Here is a 19,461-nt window from a genome sequence, read left to right as displayed (position 1 = left end):
ACCAATTCTCCCAGCTCAACCCCATTAGTCACATTTTCAAAGAATTTTAGATTTGTCAAACATGATTTCCCTTTTGTAAATCTATGCTGACTTTGTCTGATTAAACCAGAGTTTTAAAATGTTGTGCTATGAAATCCTTGACAATGGACTCGAGCAACTTCCCTACTACCGATGTTGGGCTCACTGGTCTATAGTTCCCTGTTTTCTCTACCAGAGCTCTTGTTATCTGGTGGATTAATTCTCATCTTTTCTTTCTTCTTTTTCTTCTGTGGGAGGCCCTGAAGGTTTGATCGTAATACGAAGATGCTGTTGCTGGTCCTCTCTCCACATACATATGAAATGGCTTAGGTTCTGCTCTGGGTCTGGATTGGGGGAAAATCATGTTGTGTGTCATGTACGTAACTCCCTTTAGAACTGGGTTTTTGTGTATTCTCTTTCTTTTTTATAAGGATGGGTACGATTAATTCATTCTGGACTCCTACTGTGATGGGTCTTTGATGCCTTTGGCACTGCTGGGGTTGCGGGAGTTGTACATTGGTCCGTGCCTGATCACACCGTGAGATATTTATCCTGATTGTTTTGTGATGATTGTGGACATGTGCGACATAGTCTTTATCCAATTCTCCCTCGGTATTTGGTGAGCCATATGAATATCTAATTTTGCCCAATGATTGTATCGAGCCAGTTGTGATGTTGTCCTGTTCCACTCTGTACTCATGCATGTTCAGCTGTTTTCTTCTCTTGTCTACGGCAATGTACTATTGTGTAACCTTGTTCTGTTATTCTCTAAAATCTCAATCAATATACTTTAAAAAAAAAGTTGTAAGGATAGCCCCAGTGATTACAGGCCAGTCGGTTTAATATCAGTGGTGGGCAAGCTTTGGAACAGAATTCGCAATCACATGGAAAACTGTGGGTTGGTTAGGAAGAGTTGGTTAGCATCGATTTCTAAAAGGGAAATCACATTTAACTAACTTGCTTGAGTTTTTTGAGGAGGAAACAGAAAGAATCGATGAGGGTAATGTTGTTGATTTGGTGTATAGACATTCAGAAGACATTCAATACAGTGCCACATAACAGACTTGTGAGGAAAGTTATAACTCATGGAATAAACAGGACAGCAGCAACGTGGATATAAAATTGGCTGAGTGATAGGAAGCTGAGAGTAATGGTCAATGAATATTGTTTCAGGCTGGAGATTTATAGTGGTGTTCCCTCGGGGTCTGGATTGGGGACCTTGCTTTTCCTGATATTCACTACCTCAATGTTGATGTGCTGGGGATAACTTTAAAGTTTGCGGATGATACAAAACTTGGAGGTATTGTATATTATGAAGTGGACAGTGTGGAACTTCAAAAGGGCATAGACAAGTTGGTGGAGTGGACAGATATGTGTCAGATGAAGTTCAATGCGGAGAAGTGTGATGTGATGCATTTTGGCAGGAAGAACATGGAGAGACAATATAAAATAAGGGGTTAAATATTTACGGGGTGCAGGAACACCTTGTTATCTGTGTGCACAGATTCTCGGAGGTGGCAGGACAGGTGGAGAGAGCAGTTCATAAAACATATAGTATTCTATTTTTAAAAATAAATTTAGAGTACCCAATTCTTTTCTTCCAATTCAGGGACAATTTATCATGGCCAATCCACCAACCCTTCACATCTTTGGGTTGTGGGGGCGAAACCCACGCAGACATGGGGAAAATATACAAACTCCACATGGACAGTGACCCGGGGCCAGGATCGAACCCGGGTCCTCAGCGGCGTGAGACAGCAGTGCTAATCACTGTGCCACCGTGTTGTCCAAACACAGTATTCTGGGCTTTATTAATCTGGAGATGCCGGCGTTGGACTGGGATGAGCACAGTAAGAAGTCTAACAACACCAGGTTAAAGTCCAACAGGTTTGTTTCGAATCACTAGCTTTCGGAGCGCTGCTCCTTCCTCAGGCGAGTCATATTGAATACAAGAGCAAGGAGGTTCTGCTGAACTTGTATAAGACACGAGTTACAGCTCACTGAAATAATATGTACAGTTCATCCTACACTGTAGGATGTGGATGCATCGGAGAGAGTGCAGAAGAGGTTTACAAAAATGGTTCCAGGGATGAGAAATTTCAATCATGGGGATAATTGGAGAGGTTGGGACAGTTCTCCATGGAGAGGAGATTCGATAGAGATGCTCAAAATCATGAGGGGACTGGACAGAGTAGTTGGGGAGAAAGCAGCAGATGTGGTTGGGGTCTGGATTGTGCTGCCTGGAAGTCTGGTGGAGGCATTCCAGAGGGCATCAAGTTATTGTGTGAATTGAAACAACGTGCAGGGGTTTGGGGGGAATGGCATAAAGGACCAGGCTATGGCTGGCTGGCTGGGCTGGAGAGTCTGTTATTAAAGATAAGATCGCAAAGTACTTGGAAGTGCATGGTAAAATAGGACTGAGTCAGTACGGCTTTGTCAAAGGGAAGTCGTGTCTGATAAATCTGTTAGAGTTCTTTGAGGAGATAACAAGGGAGTTAGACAAAGGAGAACCAGTGGACGTGATTTATTTAGATTTCCAAAAGGCCTTTGACAAGGTGCTGCATAGGAGACTGATAAATAAGTTAAGAGCCCATGGTGTTAAGGGTACAATCCTGGCATGGATAGAGGATTGGCTGGCTGCCAGAAAGTGGGGATAAAGGGGTCTTTTTCAGGATGGCAGCCAGTGACTAATGGTGTACCTCAGGGGTCTGTGCTGGGACCACAACATTTTGCAATATACATTAATGATCTGGAAGAAGTGACTGAAGGCACTGTTGCTAAGCTTGCAGATGATACAAAGGTCTGCAGAGGGACAGGTAGTATTGAGGAAGCAAGGGGGCTGCAAAAGGATTTGGACAAGCTAGGAGAGTGGGCAATGAAGTGGCAAATGAAATATAATGTGGAAAAGTGTGAGGTTATGCACTTTGCAAAGAGGAATTTAGGCATAGACTATTTTCTAAATGGGAAAAGGTTTAGGAAATTAGAAGCACAAAGGGACTTGGGAGTCCTTGTTCACGATTCTCTTCAAGGTTAACGTGCAGGTTCAGTCGGCAGTTAGGAAGGCAAATGCAATGTTAGCATTCATGTCGAGAGGGCTAGAATACAAGACCAGGGATGTACTTCTGAGGCTGTATAAGGCTCTGGTCAGATCCCATTTGGAGTATTGTGAGCAGTTTTGGGCCCTGTATCTAAGGAAGGATGTGCTGGCCTGGGAAAGGGTCCAGAGGAGGTTCACAAGAATGATCCCTGGAATGAAGAACTTGACGTATGAGGAACGGTTGTGGACTCTGGGTCTGTACTCGTTGGAGTTTAGAAGGATGAGGGGGGATCTTATTGAAACTTACAGGATACTGCGGGGCCTGGATAGAGTGGACGTGGAGAGGATGTTTCCACTTGTAGAAAAAACTAGAACCAGAGGACACCATCTCAAAACTAAAGGGACGATCCTTTAAAACAGAGATAAGGAGGAGTTTCTTCAGCCAGAGGGTGGTGAATCTGTGGAACTCTTTTTTTTTTAAATTTAGGAAAACCCAATTCATTTTTTCCAATTAAGGGGCAATTTAGCGTGGCCAATCCACCTACCCTGCACATCTTTGTGTTGTGGGGGCGAAACCCGCGCAAACACGGGGAGAATGGGCAAACCACCACACGGACAGTGACCCAGAGCCACGATCGAACCTGGGGCCTCGGCGCCGTGAGACTGCAGTGCTAACCACTGCGCCACCGTGCTGCCCTTAATCTGTGGAACTCTTTGCCGCAGAAGGCTGTGGAGGCCAAATCATTGAGTGTCTTTAAGACAGAGATAAATGGGTTCTTGATCAATAAGGGGATCAGGGGTTATGGGGAGAAGGCTGGAGAATGGGGATGAGAAAAATATCAGCCATGATTGAATGGCGGAGCAGACTCGATGGGCCGAGTGGCCTAATTCTGCTCCTATGTCTTATTATGGAGACAGGCACCACACATTCTCTTTTAAAAAATATATATTTATTCAAATTTTCAACAAAACACTCCAACCAGAAAAAAAGCGAATAACGCACAAAACAAGCAAAAATTGTACATGAGATTTCCACCAAAATACAATAACCCCCATTTAACAAATAAACACACCAGTAAGGAAAACGCCCCACTCTAACCTAAACAAAACAGAAAAACCAAACGCACCCCCCGCCCCCCCCCCCGGGTTGCTGCTGCTGTTGACCTCCACCTAACGTTCCGCGAGAAAGTCTAGGAATGGTTGCCACCGCCTGGAGAACCCCTGCACAGACCCTCGCAAGGCAAACTTTATCCTTTCCAGCTTGATGAACCCTGCCATATCGTTAATCCAAGCTTCCACGCTTGGGGGCTTCACATCCCTCCACATTAGTAGGATCCTCCGCCGGGCTACCAGGGACGCAAAGGCCAGAACTCCGGCCTCTTTCGGCTCCTGCACTCCCGGCTCGTCCGATACCCCAAATAGTGCTATCGCCCAGCTCGGCTTGACCCGGGTGTTCACAACTTTGGACATAGTCCTCGCAAAGCCACTCCAGCGCCGGGCATGTCCAGAACATGTGGGCGTGAATTGCTGGGCTCCCCGAGCACCTCACACACCTGTCCTCCACCCCAAAAAACCTACTCAACCTCGCCCTTGTCATATGCGCCCTTTGGACAACTTTGAACTGTATTAGGCTGAGCCTGGCGCAGGAGGAGGAAGAATTAACCCTACTCGGGGCATCAACCCACAGAGCTTCATCCAGCTCCTCCCCCAGCTCCTCCTCCCAGTTACCCACTTACCTCCACCGAGGCCTCCTCCGCCTCCTGCAGCACCTGATAGATCGCCGAGACCTTGCCTTCTCCAACCCATACACCCGAAATCACCCTGTCCTGAATCCTTCGTGCTGGGAGCAGCAGAAATTCCCTCATATGCCGTCTCACAAACGCCCTCACTTGCATGTACCTAAAAGCATTCCCGGGAGGTAACCCAAATTTCTCCTCTTGCGCCTCTAGGCTCGCAAAAGTCCCATCGATGAATAGATCCCTCATTCTTTTAATCCCAGCCCGATGCCAGCTCAGAAACCCCCCCATCCATCCTACCCGGAACTAACCTGTGGTTCTCTCGTATCGGGGACCAGACCAAGGCCCCCACCTCGCCCCTATGTCGCCTCCACTGACCCCATATCTTCAGCGTCGCCTCCACCACCGGACTCGTGGTGTACCTTGTCGGCGGAAGCGGCAACGGTGCCATCACCAGCGCCCCCAGACTCGTACCCACACAAGACGCCACCTCTAGCCTCTTCCACGCCGCCCCCTCTCCCTCCATTACTCACTTACAGATCATCGCCACATTAGCTGCCCAATAATAGCCACATAGATTTGGCAGCGCCAGCCCCCCTCTGTCGCTGCTACGCTCCAAAAACACCCTCTTCACCCTCGGAGTCTTATTCGCCCATACGAATCCCATAATACTCCTGCTTACCCGTTTTAAAAAAGCCTTGGGGATTAGGATGGGCAGGCACTGGAACACAAACAGGAACCTCGGGAGGACCATCATCTTAACCGACTGCACCCTACCCGCCAGGGAGAGGGGCAGCATACCCCATCTCTTGAAGTCCTCCTCCATCTGCTCCACCAACCGTGTCAAATTGAGCTTGTGCAGGGCCCCCCAGCTCCTAGCTACCTGGATCCCCAGGTATCGGAAGTTCCTCTCCGGCCTCTTCAGCGGTAACTCGTCTATCCCACCTTCCCTGGTCCCCCGCATGCACCACAAAGAGCTCACTCTTTTTCATAGACTTTTTCATAGAATTTACAGTGCAGAAGGAGGCCATTCGGCCCATCGAGTCTGCACCGGTCCTTGGAAACTTAAGCCCACATCTCCACCCTATTCCCGTAACCCCACCCAACCTTTTGGACACGAAGGGGCAATTTATCATGGTCAATCCACACAACCTGCACATCTTTGGACTGTGGGAGGACGGAGCACCCAGCAGACATGGGGAGATGATGTTTTTGTAGATGCCTATCAAATATACAGCTGATCTGGCTCCGAGCTTACACTTCTCCATTTCCATGTTGCCTTCATTAATATCCTGGAGAACTTCTTCCTGCATCATTTTGGGTAGGATTATGCTGGACCTGGCAGCCAGACACCACCTTGTAGCAAGATGCCACTACTGATGAATTACTGGCTATGCTTTCTGTATCTTATTGGACCACCCCTGGATCACTTGCTGATAAGAGTATTTGTAACCCTTTGGCTCGTCTCTAATTTAACTCAGTTTTGATGATGTTGCATTCAATAGCTGATGCATCTCCACACGGACATCTTTTATCTCATGGTTTAGTGAGACAAGCTGAAGCTCTTTGCAACTACTTAACCCCAGGATAGTAGCATTAACTGTTTTAATGACATAAAACATGTAGTTAATGTCTTTCCTTTTGTACGTCCCTCTGATTTGGATTGTTCCTGGTTGTTGAATTTCAGTTCACCCGTGTGTCGTTAACATGACATTGCTGTTTCAGAATATCTTTCCTTGGATCATCATTTTATTGTAAATTTTCAGGAAAGATCTTCTAGTATAGTGATGTTCTCCAGGATCAAGCTCTCTCCCCCCCCCCCTCCCCAGGCAGCATGTTGAGTGGCAGCAGCCCACCATTGGTCAGCAGTGGGATCCTCCCATCCCACTGCCATTAGCGGAGTTTCCTTTCTCTTGCCCACGTTGAGCTTGTAGCCCGAGAAGTCTCCAAACTCCCTAAGGATCCGCATAACCTTCGCCACCCGTCATGATATTCAGATAAACATCATGGTGCAAACATACATACACACTGATGGACAGATCAATGGACCAATCAATACACACACATCACAGCCAATCACAGGCAAGAGTATACACACTATAAAACGGGGAACACAACACTTCCCGCTGATTCCAGCAGGAGACAGCTCAGGGCACAGAGCTCACAGCAAGCGACTCAGACATACACCATGTGCTGAGTGCTTCTCCAAGTTAGTGTTAGGGCTGGGTCCACAGGTTAGAGGGTAATGAACGAACCACAGTAACCAGTTTACAGATGTTGTTATTGTTAGTAATAAAACTGAGTTGTACCGTCCACAACCGTGTTGGTTCGTCTGTGCAGCAGAGCACCCAACACGGGGTCTGCAACATACAACAGGTGGCACCGCACATTCCCTGGCATTGAACTGGGGGAGGAGATGACAAAGTCGGCCCCTCGTAGCACGTGACGAGTGGGAGTGCAGGGGGCGGGGCCCGCGAGCGGGGCTGTGCAGGGGGGCGGGGCCGGCGAGCGGGGCTGTGCAGGGGGGCGGGGCCGGCGTGCGAGGCGCGCGCAGGGGGCGGGGCCGGCGTGCGAGGCGCGCGCAGGGGGGCGGGGCCGGCGCCAAGGGCCTCGAGCCGAGCGGCGGCGTCAACAGGGAGAGAGCTGAGGGCGGCGGAGCGGAGCGAGCGCCTGAAGCGAAATCGCCATTATTATTATCATCAGCCCCTCACACTCCGCTCCGGTGGCGAGTCCGCACTTGTTTGTATGTTTCACTCCCGTCCGAGTAAATAAGTGACCGAGGATGGAACTGGACGACGGGGTGGTTTACCAGGATGACTGCAGCACCAATGTCATGTCGGAGCGGGTGTCCGGCCTGGCGGCCAGCATTTACCGCGAGTTCGAGCGGATGATCCGCAAGTACGACGAGGACGTGGTGAAGGAGCTGATGCCGCTGGTCGTGGGGGTGCTGGAGAACCTGGACGCCGTGTTCGCCGAGAACCAGGAGCACGAGGTGGAGCTGGAGCTGCTGAAGGAGGACAACGAGCAGCTCATCACCCAGTACGAGCGGGAGAAAGCCCTGCGGAAGCACGCCGAGGAGGTGAGTGAGGAGCCGGGGTCCGGGACAGCCGCCTCCCGCTCAGACCTCTCAACCGAACCTCCGCCCTCCGCCTCGCCCTCATTGGACAACCGCCTCCAATCACAGCCCGCCCCCCTGGCCTCCCGTGGGCTGATTGGGTGACGGACCTGTCACTCAGCCCTGCCAGCACCTTGGGTTGCACTGGGTGACAACCTAACGGGCCCCAGTTTTCAAAGCAGCCCAACTTGTGTGTCCTCCTGGAGGAGCAGGGTGGGGAGGAGCAGGGTGGGGTGGTTCAGTCTGGGGGCTGCTCACACACAGTCTGCTGTTTGCCTTGCACTATCTCCAGGCACACTGTCTCCCTGCATCTCACCTGTATGAATAAACCGTGGGTGAACAGCAAGAGCTTCAAGTGTTTGTTCAACCCTTGTTTCTTTTGCTGGGCCAAAATTAACAGTAAAATAAATGTAACCTTTCTTTTATAAACTCTTCACATCTCGTCAAGCTCCCCCCCCCCCCCCAAAGTCTACAGCAGACACAGTGCAACAGTGAACAGCCTCAAATGGGAACTCCCTTTTTCCTTCCCTCAGTTGAGATGTTGTGTCTAATGGCCTATTATTTAGTTTTATTCCAAAGAAAAGGTTTTTGGGACTCGCTTCCTGAGAATAATGTCCTGCCCGAAACAGGATATTGAGAGCAAATGTGTTTTTTTTTTTAACCAGGTATCGGAGTTCGTGAGATTTTATAAATGATGGGTGGAATTATTCTTGAGCAGACTTGGTAGGATTTGGAAGTGCAGCACTAAACCAGATTTGCAGTTTCTGTAACTTTGTGATGATTTGCATGCTTTTGTTTTCCTGGTGTATCTGCAACTTAGGAGTTATTTAGAACAGCTAATTGGGTATTGGCGTTCACAATCTTTCCACTGGTGATGTCTGTGATGTTGAGTAAACAGTACCATGGCAGATATGTGTGTAAATACAGGTATGATGAATGGAAGTCCAGGTTGTCACATGCTGTCACCTATTTTTGGGTGGTGGCTATCGCCAAATTGTTGGCCTGCCCCCTACTCTACTGGCACTGCTTTTGATAATTCCCCTTTGTTCCACCCCTTTTGCCTCTCGTTTAAAATAGTCGTTCTTCATCACCCACCCGAAATAATAATTTTCTAACCAATATATCGTCACTCAGAAAACACTCCCAGTTTCCCAATGCACAATGATAATGCCCAGCACTATTTCACAATTAGTTCTCTCAACCCTTTTACTGTTTCTAAATTGTCAGGCTGCTTGTATCGAGTATTCGATGAGCGGAAACTTCTTCCAACTGAATATTAGGAAGACCTCTGTCTCCAACAGGAGCTCTACTCCTGACCCAAACTTTTTGCAGCCTTGGTGTCATATTCAACCTCAAGATAAACTTCCCATCATATATTTGTACCACATTGAAGGTCAACTATTTCCACCTCTAATATTGATCAACTTTGCCCAGGGCGTTGTTACATCTGAACTTGACTATTTCAATGCACTGCTGACCAGTCTGTGAAGTTCTCCCCTCTGTGAACTGGAGGTCATCCAAAACACTGCCTGAATCCTGTACCTGTTACATCTGATATTCGGGTATCCAAACAGCAATGTGACAGGTGGGTTTAGAGATAAATATTGACCAGGAGACTTGGGAGAAATCCTCTGCTTTACTTCAAATAATACTGTGGTATCTTTTATATCCATTTGAGAGGGCAGATGGTTGCTTCAGTTCACATCATCTCTGAAAGCTTTGGCAGTTCAGTTCTCGCTAGGAGTGTCAGCTTAAGTTTTTGAGCTTTAGTCTCTGGAGTGTTACTTGAAGATGCAACTTTCATCAGGGATGGTGTTTCCTACTGAGACACAGCTGATTATGTGTCTTGACATTCAGTGTTTGTCGGATGGTTGGTCATTGCAGATGGACCTAACTCTGTCACCTTTTCACTTCCACTGGAGTAATGCTGCAACAATTAGTGGGCAGCACGGTAGCACAGTGGTTAGTACACCGCTCCAGGGACCCGGCTTCAATTCCCGGCTCTGGTCTCTGTCTGTATGGGGTCTGCACGTTCACCCCATGTCTGCATGGGTTTCCTCTGGGTGCTCCGGTTTCCTCCCACAGTCCAAAGATGTGCGCAAAAAAGGTTAGGTGGGGATAGGGTGGAAGTGTGGTCTTGAGTAGGGTGCTCTTTCCAAGGGCCGGTGTAGGCTCGATGGGCTGAATGGCTTCCTGCACTGTAAATTCTATAAAATCTGTGAAACAACTGTGGGAAGTCTTTGAGGTCAAAAACCTCTGCTTTGGCTGAGTGCTAATTGAGCATGAGCTGAAGATCCAAATTGGACACATTGGTCTCTGTTTCAGTCACTCCCCAGATAGACTTGTATTCGGGGAGCTCTGGCCCACTGGACTATGTTCCATACTTTTGTCAATTCTCAGTCCTGAATGAGAAGCGGCTTCCCTGCTAAATTACTACAGGTGATAATCAGATAACAGACCTAGCACTTCATCCACAAAGGCTATTTGAACTACCGCAATGACATTTCTACAGTACTTTAATATAAATATGACATTTCCCGTCCATCATCCGGAACTCTTAATTCTAATGTGGAGATTTAATTGTTGATCTTTGGATTACTTGCCTAAGAGGGGGTGCAACGAAGATTTACTGGATTGATACCTGGAATGAGATGGCAGTCATGTGAGCAGAGATTGGTTAGAATGGCACCTATACTCAATGGAGTTTAGGAGAGGTGATGTAATTGAAACATAGAATATGTTAATTGATTGGGTAGATGGTGAGGGGCTTTTTCCTTTGTTTGGAGATTCTGCAACTTTGGGGGACCTAAGCCATAGGCTGTGGGCGAACTGATCCATGGCACACTAATGCATTTTTCCCCAGAAAATGCTCAGCAGGTCAAGCAACACTGCACCATTTTTCCTTGGTCTTCATTTCAACAATTGGTTCAAATGTTTAGCGATCCTGGCCATGTTTTCAGCTGGATGGGCATCACACTCTGGAATTTCCTCTCCAACCACCCATCTCTCTGCCACCCATTCTTCTTTAAAGCCCTTCTAAAAACCGAACTCTTTGAAGAATTTTCTGGTTATCACTCCTAATATCTCCTTTGTCTGATCATGCATTTTTTTGGAAGTGCTTTTGGATGTTATTGGTTTTATATTGGATAAATGCATGTTATTTTCCTTTGCTTGTTGATGTAAAAGAAAATCAATTTGAATAGAATAGATTCAGAGTACATTGGGATACCAATTAATTATGTCCCAATCTTCCGAATAGGACAGACACTTTTTGGTTAACTCATACTCTTGAGGCTAACATGCAGACACAGCAAGCAATTAGGAAAGCAAATGGTATATGACCTTTATTGCAGGGTATGAGTAAAAAAAATCTTGCTGCAATTTACTTAAGGCTTTTGTGGCATCACACCTGGAGTGCTGTGAATTGTATTGGTGGCTTTACCGCAAGAATGATTTACTTGTCTGAGAGGGGATGCAACAAAAATTCACAAGATTGATTTGATAGCTTGGATGAGAAGTTTGTACTTTGAGGAGAGATTGACTAGAATGGTGCTCTGGAGTTTAAAAGAAGAGGAGGTGATCTGATTGTAACATGTAAAATTCTGAAAGAGCTTGACTGGATGAGGCTGAGAGGCTGTTTCCACTGGTTGCAGAATCTGGAACTTGGGGTACCAGTCTCGGGATTATGGGTCAACCATTTAGGACTAAGATGAGGAGAAATTTCTTAACTTAGTGGGTTCTAAACTTTGTAATTCTCCACCCCAGAGAATTGCAGATGCTCAGACGATGCATATATTCAAGACTTGAGATCATGAATCAAGGATTTGGAGATGGTGGGGAAAGAGGAGTTGCCGTATATGTCGAAGTTCAACCATGATTTTGCTGAATGGCAGAGAAGGCCTAAGATGCCTTAGTTTATTCCTATTTTATCTATATTCTTACAAAGGCTAACTGGGACCTAATTTAAATGTGTAAATTACCATTCTCAGTAACTTAATAAATAAGCACAATGATTTGCTGCTAGTTGTATCACTGAAAGTACAAGATTGTGATTAGATTTTATTTATCTGATGTTCAGTGTTGAAGTAAAATGTAGTTTACCTTTTGTAGGATGATTGTACAATTGGTGCAACTGGAGGATATCAAGTTATTGGTGATGGAAACCCTTGTCCAAAAATGACAGGAGGGGAAAAGAATGTACTAAGTGTCTGTGCTTCCATAAAACAGATTTGCTCTGCCTCCTGACATGTGTACCCTAGAGGCTAGATCTGTGTATTTCTCTTTCTTAGGCAGTCTGACCTAGTTAATTTTAAAGTTAAGACACTGGCTCCTTCGACAACAAGCTTAGTTTCAGGTTGATCTACAATTGCCTTAATTTTGTCAAGAATTGTACCTGCAGTGCTGGTTACAACTTGATTTTAATTCCTTTTGTGGATATGTAAAATACAAAATGATTAACTGTTTAGTTAAATTCATGTCGGAAATTTGTATAATTGAAAAGCTGTACTAATAAGATGCATTGTATTTGGGTTAAGTTTGGCTACATAAAAAGGTTGTGTTAGTGTGCATCCTTTTAAGGCAGAAGTACAAGTTTTGAGTTAAAAGTGACCCTGGAAGATCATTACAGACCTGAGTCATGGGTTCAGGCTGGCATTGTATGGTTTATGTTCCAACTCGTGTATGTCATTTTGTTAGTGACTAAAGATAGTATTTAATAATATAGCTATTTGGTGTGAAGTCATAACCTACTTTTTGTATTTAAATCACAACATTGTTTACTGCAGCTACTTTTAAAACTTGGGTTAAGTTGAATGTACATTTTAGTAATTTCATAAATTGCAGCATACTGCATTCTGACTAGGTTTGAGAAAATAGTATATCCACAAACCACCTCAATCAGTACTTGAAACCACATCTTAAATAATTCCTTTATGTGGAAAGTGTTTTGGGCTACCTGCGGACAATAGGCCTTTGATTATAGCTTTAACTCAGCCTTCAAACAAAAAAAAACAACCATCTGTTGTGCCTTAGTCTTAATACCTTGTCATGTGTTCAAGGAAATCAAATGTTTTCATTAGTCACAGAATTCTAACCTATAATGTGACTGGTAAATAGACTTCACTGGGCTATAATTTCTATGTCTGGTAAATTATACAGTATGCTATTAAGTGCTTTCGTCATTTCCTGTGTATTTAACTGTATCTATTTTCAACTCTTATTTTGTTCGACAGCTTCAAGTTTTTGGGACATATTTCAAAATATTTGGCTCCTCAGTTGGTCGTTCCTTTGTTGGTTTGTCCCATCTAGATTTGCCAACCTGTCTTGGCAAATATCAGTTTGCAACAATGGGATCACATTTCTTTGATGGGACATGGATGTCACTGGCAAGGCCCATCCTAATTGTCCTTGAGAAAGTGATGGTGAGCTGCCTTCATGATCCACTGCAGTTCATGTGTTACAGGTACATCCACAGTGCTGTTAGGAAGGAAGTTCCAGCAAAGATGAAGCAATGGCAATGTGGTTCGAAGTTGGAATGGTGTGTAGCTTGCAGTTGGTGGTATTCCATGCGCTTTGCCCTTCTAGGTTTCAGGTTTGAAAGGTGTAGTCGAAAGAACTTGGTGAGTTGCTGCAGCACATTTTGTAGATGGTACACATTGTTGCCACTGTGCATCAGTGGTGGAGCGGGGAAATGTTGATGTATGGGGGTGCCAATCAAGCAGGCTGCTTTGTCTTGGATGGTGGAGCCTTTTGACTGTTGTTGGAACCCCGTTCATCCAGTCAAGTGGAGAGTATTCCATCACACTCCTGACTTGCACCTTGTAGATGATAAACAGGCTTTGGGGAGTCGAGAGGTGAATTACTCTCTGTAGAAATCCCCACCTCTTATCTGCTCTAACAGTAATTAGTTATAAAGCTAATACAGTTTAGTTTCTGGTCAATGGTCCCCAAGGATATTGATGGTGGGAGATTCAGTGATGGTAATACTGTTGAATGTTAGGGAGAGATGGTTAGATTCACACTTGGAAATTGTCATTGCCCAGCAACAGTGTGGCATAAATGTTATTTGCCACTTATCAGCCCAAACCTGTGTTGTCCAGGTCCTGCTGCATATGCACATGGATTGCTTCCGACTCTGGTGCTGAACGTTGTACAATCATCTGCGAACATCCCCGCTTCTGACCTGTGTTAATAAGCGCTCTGCAAAAAAAAAAGTACAAATCCGTTTCAAAATATTTAACCAAGGTTTGCTGAAGGTATGAAATTGCAACTTGTTCTATGTTTGTATTCGCCCTGACCTAGACAGTGAATAATGAAACCAAGAAATTTCCACACTGCAGTGTATCCCCTGTATTTTAGTCTTTACGTAAGATGCATTCCTGTCTATGATTTTTCTTGTGGTGCACAATTCTTTCTGTACTCTTCATATGTTAGTGTTTGTAAAGACCACTGAATAAGAGCAGATGTGTCTTCCAGTTCTGGATGCTTTACTGAAAAGGTGTGATGGCATTGGAGAGAGTGCAGAAAAGATTCCTAAGAATGGTTCCAGGGTTCAGTTATGAAGATAAATTGGGACTGTGTACTTGGAGCAGAGAAGGATGAGAGGACATTTGATAGAGGTATTCAAAACCCTGAGATGTCTGGACAGAGTAGATAGAGAAAAACTGTTTCCATTCATGAAAGGATTGAGAACAAGAGGGCACAGAATTGAAGTGACTGGCAAAAGCAATATGAGGAAAACCTTTGTCACTGAGTGAGTGGTGAAGGCCTGGAGTACACCGCATGAGAGTGTGGTGGAGGCAGGTTCAATGAAGGTATTCCAGAGGGAATTGGATTGTTATCTGAAAAGGAAAAATGTGCAGTGTTGTGGGGGAAAGGCAGGATGATGGCACAAGACAAATTACTCAATTGTTCATTCAGAGAGGCAGTGCAGATGTGATGGGTGAACAGCTTCCTGCGATCTGTCATTCTGCCAATTTGCATTAGAGTAAAAAAAAGGGGATTTACTGATTTGAACCCGAACAACTCTTCCTGTTGTGAACGTTATCTCATTTAGTTTTTTGAAGGTGTTTTTTGTGATGGGTCTGGTTCCATGAGTGGCAAGTGCCCTCCAGCCCTGCAGTACAATGTCCATGTCATCATTCTTCAAGGATGAGCTTACCATTTAGTATCGTTGGGCTATTTGACTTTTTTTTGGTGAGCCGAGATCAGAGTTAATCTGAATTCTGATCTTGCCTGACGTTCAGATGCAGATTTTTCAGCAAGGATCCTGTGGCTGATGACCCTTGTGACTTATTCCAGTCTCTGTAAAGTTCCCCAGCACCACGTCCCTCGGGTATCTGTATTTTGTGAATCCCCGATTGCAGTTGTTCCACCATTGGCAACTATGCCCAGGCCCTAAATTCCGTAAAACTTGCTTCTGTGCCCAAGTTTTTGGGCATCTGCATTAATATCTCCTTATGTGGCTCAGTCTCAGATTTTGTTTACTAATGTCCCTGGGAAGCTGTTTGGGATGTCCTTCATTAAAGAAGCTATTATAAATGCAAATAGTTATTGTTGCATTCTGACAACTATTAATGTCATATCCTAAGAAAGTTTCAATACCAAACATCATTAGGTCTAATTTGATGTTTTTTACAGGATTTCTGTATCCATTCGAAAAACAAAATTCCTCATCCTTGGCTTTAAAACTGCCTCCAATCTGGTTTTTCCCACTCATCTATGACTCTTTGGTACCCTGTGCCACTTCAACATCTTTTTAGTGCAAGCAGGAAATCCTTTCAGACCCTTATACCTCCACCCCCCCCCCCCCCCTAGGATGGCCTCTACTTCGTTCTGCTGGGGAAGAAAGGGCAGAGTATGAAGGTTAATAAACAAGTTTAGGGAGTTAGGCTGGAAGTTGAAAGCCAGGACAGACACAGTTGTCATCTCTGGTTTGTTGCCGGTGCCACGTGATAGCGAGCCTCGGAATAGGGAGAGAGTGGAGTTGAACACGTGGCTGCAGGAATGGTGTAAGAGGGAGGGCTTCAGGTATTTGGATAATTGGAGCGCATTCTGGGGAAGGTGGGACCTGTACAAGCAGGACGGGTTGCATCTGAACCAGAGGGGCACCAATATCCTGGGAGGGAGGTTTGCTAGTACTCTTCGGGAGGGTTTAAACTAATTTGGCAGGGGAATGGGAACCGGATTTGTAGTCCAGCGACTAAGGTAGCCGATATTCAGGACGCCAAAGCATGTAATGAGGCAGTGGGGAAGGGAACACTGACAAAGGAGAGTATTTGCAGGCACGGAGATGGGTTGAAGTGTGTATACTTCAACGCAAGAAGCATCAGGAATAAGGTGGGTGAACTTAAGGCATGGATCGGTACTTGGGACTACGATGTGGTGGCCATCACGGAAACTTGGATAGAAGAGGGGCAGAAATGGTTGTTGGAGGTCCCTGGTTATAGATGTTTCAATAAGATTAGGGAGGGTGGTAAAAGAGGTGGGGGGGTGGCATTATTAATTAGAGATAGTATAACAGCTGCAGAAAGGCAGTTCGAGGAGTATCACCCTATTGAGGTAGTATGGGTTGAAGTCAGAAATAGGAAAGGAGCAGTCACCTTGTTAGGAGTTTTCTATAGGCCCCCCAATAGTAGCAGAGATGTGGAGGAACAGATTGGGAAACAGATTTTGGAAAGGTGCAGAAGTCATAGGGTAGTAGTCATGGGCGACTTTAACTTCCCAAATATTGAGTGGAAACTCTTTAGATCAAATAGTTTGGATGGGGTGGTGTTTGTGCAGTGTGTCCAGGAAGCTTTTCTAACACAGTATGTAGATTGTCCAACCAGAGGAGGGGCAATATTGGATTTAGTACTGGGTAATGAACCAGGGCAAGTGATAGATTTGTTAGTGGGGGAGCATTTTGGAGATAGTGACCACAATTCTGTGACTTTCACTTTAGTAATGGAGAGGGATAGGTACGTGCAACAGGGCAAGGTTTACAATTGGGGGAAGGGTAAATACGATGTTGTCAGACAAGAATTGAAGTGCATAAGTTGGGAACATAGGCTGGCAGGGAAGGACACAAGTGAAATGTGGAACTTGTTCAAGGAACAGGTGCTACGTGTCCTTGATATGTATGTCCCTGTCAGGCAGGGAAGAGATGGTCGAGTGAGGGAACCATGGTTGACAAGAGAGGTTGAATGTCTTGTTAAGAGGAAAAAGGTGACTTATGTAAGGCTGAGGAAACAAGGTTCAGACAGGGCATTGGAGGGATACAAGATAGCCAGGAGGGAACTGAAGAAAGGGATTAGGAGAGCTAAGAGAGGGCATGAACAATCTTTGGCGGGTAGGATCAAGGAAAACCCCAAGGCCTTTTACACATATGTGAGAAATATGAGAATGACTAGAGCGAGGGTAGGTCCGATCAAGGACAGTAGCGGGAGATTGTGTATTGAGTCTGAAGAGATAGGCGAGGTCTTGAATGAGTACTTTTCTTCTGTATTTACAAATGAGAGGGGCGATATTGTTGGAGAGGACAGTGTGAAACAGATTGGTAAGCTCGAGGAAATACTTGTTAGGAAGGAAGATGTGTTGGGCATTTTGAAAAACTTGAGGATAGACAAGTCCCCCGGGCCTGACGGGATATATCCAAGGATTCTATGGGAAGCAAGAGATGAAATTGCAGAGCCGTTGGCAATGATCTTTTCGTCCTCACTGTCAACAGGGGTGGTACCAGGGGATTGGAGAGTGGCGAATGTCGTGCCCCTGTTCAAAAAAGGAACTAGGGATAACCCTGGGAATTACAGGCCAGTTAGTCTTACTTTGGTGGTAGGCAAAGTAATGGAAAGGGTACTGAAGGATAGGATTTCTGAGCATCTGGAAAGACACTGCTTGATTAGGGATAGTCAGCACGGATTTGTGAGGGGTAGGTCTTGCCTTACAAATCTTATTGAATTCTTTGAGGAGGTGACCAAGCATGTGGATGAAGGTAAAGCAGTGGATGTAGTGTACATGGATTTTAGTAAGGCATTTGATAAAGTTCCCCATGGTAGGCTTCTGCACAAAGTAAGGAGGCATGGGATAGTGGGAAATTTGGCCAGTTGGATAACGAACTGGCTAACCGATAGAAGTCAGAGAGTGGTGGTGGATGGCAAATATTCAGCCTGGATCCCAGTTACCAGTGGTGTACCGCAGGGATCAGTTCTGGGTCCTCTGCTGTTTGTGATTTTCATTAATGACTTGGATGAGGGAGTTGAAGGGTGGGTCAGTAAATTTGCAGACGATACGAAGATTGGTGGAGTTGTGGATAGTAAGGAGGGCTGTTGTCGGCTGCAAAGAGACATAGATAGGATGCAGAGCTGGGCTGAGAAGTGGCAGATGGAGTTTAACCCTGAAAAGTGTGAGGTTGTCCATTTTGGAAGGACAAATATGAATGCGGAATACAGGGTTAACGGTAGAGTTCTTGGCATTGTGGAGGAGCAGAGAGACCTTGGGGTCTATGTTCATACATCTTTGAAAGTTGCCACTCAAGTGGATAGAGCTGTGAAGAAGGCCTATGGTGTGCTTGCGTTCATTAACAGAGGGATTGAATTTAAGAGCCGTGAGGTGATGATGCAGCTGTACAAAACTTTGGTAAGGCCACATTTGGAGTACTGTGTACAGTTCTGGTCGCCTCATTTTAGGAAGGATGTGGAAGCTCTGGAAAAGGTGCAAAGAAGATTTACCAGGATGTTGCCTGGAATGGAGAGTAGGTCTTACGAGGAAAGGTTGAGGGTGCTAGGCCTTTTCTCATTAGAGCGGAGAAGGATGAGGGGCGACTTGATAGAGGTTTATAAGATGATCAGGGGAATAGATAGAGTAGACAGTCAGAGACTTTTTCCCCAGGTGGAACACACCATTACAAGGGGACATAAATTTAAGGTGAAAGGTGGAAGATATAGGAGGGATATCAAAGGTAGGTTCTTTACCCAGAGAGTAGTGGGGGCATGGAATGCACTGCCTGTGGAAGTAGTTGAGTCGGAAACATTAGTGACCTTCAAGCAGCTGTTGGATAGGTACATGGATTACGGGAAAATGATATAGTGTAGATTTATTTGTTCTTAAGGGCAACACGGTAGCATTGTGGATAGCACAATTGCTTCACAGATCCATGGTCCCAGGTTCGATTTCGGCTTGGGTCATTGTCTGTGCGGAGTCTGCACGTCCTCCCCGTGTCTGCGTGGGTTTCCTCCGGGTGCTCCGGTTTCCTCCCACAGTCCAAAGATGTGCGGGTTAGGTGAATTGGCCAATGATAAATTGCCCTTAATGTCCAAATTGCCCTTGCTGTTGGGTGGAGGTGTTGAGTTTGGGTAGGGTGCTCTTTCCAAGAGCTGGTGCAGACTCAAAGGGCCGAATGGCCTCCTTCTGCACTGTAGATTCAATGATAATCTATGATTAATCTAGGACAAAGGTTCGGCACAACATCGTGGGCCGAAGGGCCTGTTCTGTGCTGTATTTTCTATGTTCTATGTCTATACAGTTGGCTTTATTTTATTAGTTAGCTGGGTTGTAAATTATTGATATTTACCCAAGTA

At 45.6% G+C, this 19,461-nt stretch overlaps 1 protein-coding gene across 7 annotated transcripts in view; it reads left to right on the top strand.

The window, feature by feature from the left end:
- The first annotated feature begins 7,392 nt into the window (after positions 1-7,392).
- The window catches only part of LOC140395721 (C-Jun-amino-terminal kinase-interacting protein 4-like), a 272,454-nt gene continuing 260,385 nt past the window's right edge, over positions 7,393-19,461 (top strand). For 5 of the 7 annotated variants that reach the window (XM_072483857.1, XM_072483853.1, XM_072483852.1 and 2 more), the window contains exon 1: positions 7,394-7,870. In XM_072483857.1, coding sequence (XP_072339958.1) covers positions 7,574-7,870 — 297 coding nt within the window. In that variant the 5' untranslated portion in view covers positions 7,394-7,573. Of the gene's footprint in view, positions 7,871-19,461 lie in introns of all 7 variants that reach the window. The other 2 variants (XR_011936285.1, XM_072483849.1) reach the window with 1 other exon arrangement.

The sequence above is a fragment of the Scyliorhinus torazame genome, chromosome 18 (assembly GCF_047496885.1).
Source record: "Scyliorhinus torazame isolate Kashiwa2021f chromosome 18, sScyTor2.1, whole genome shotgun sequence".
NCBI classification, from domain to species: domain Eukaryota; kingdom Metazoa; phylum Chordata; class Chondrichthyes; order Carcharhiniformes; family Scyliorhinidae; genus Scyliorhinus; species Scyliorhinus torazame.
This window is presented reverse-complemented; position numbering and strand designations above follow the sequence as displayed.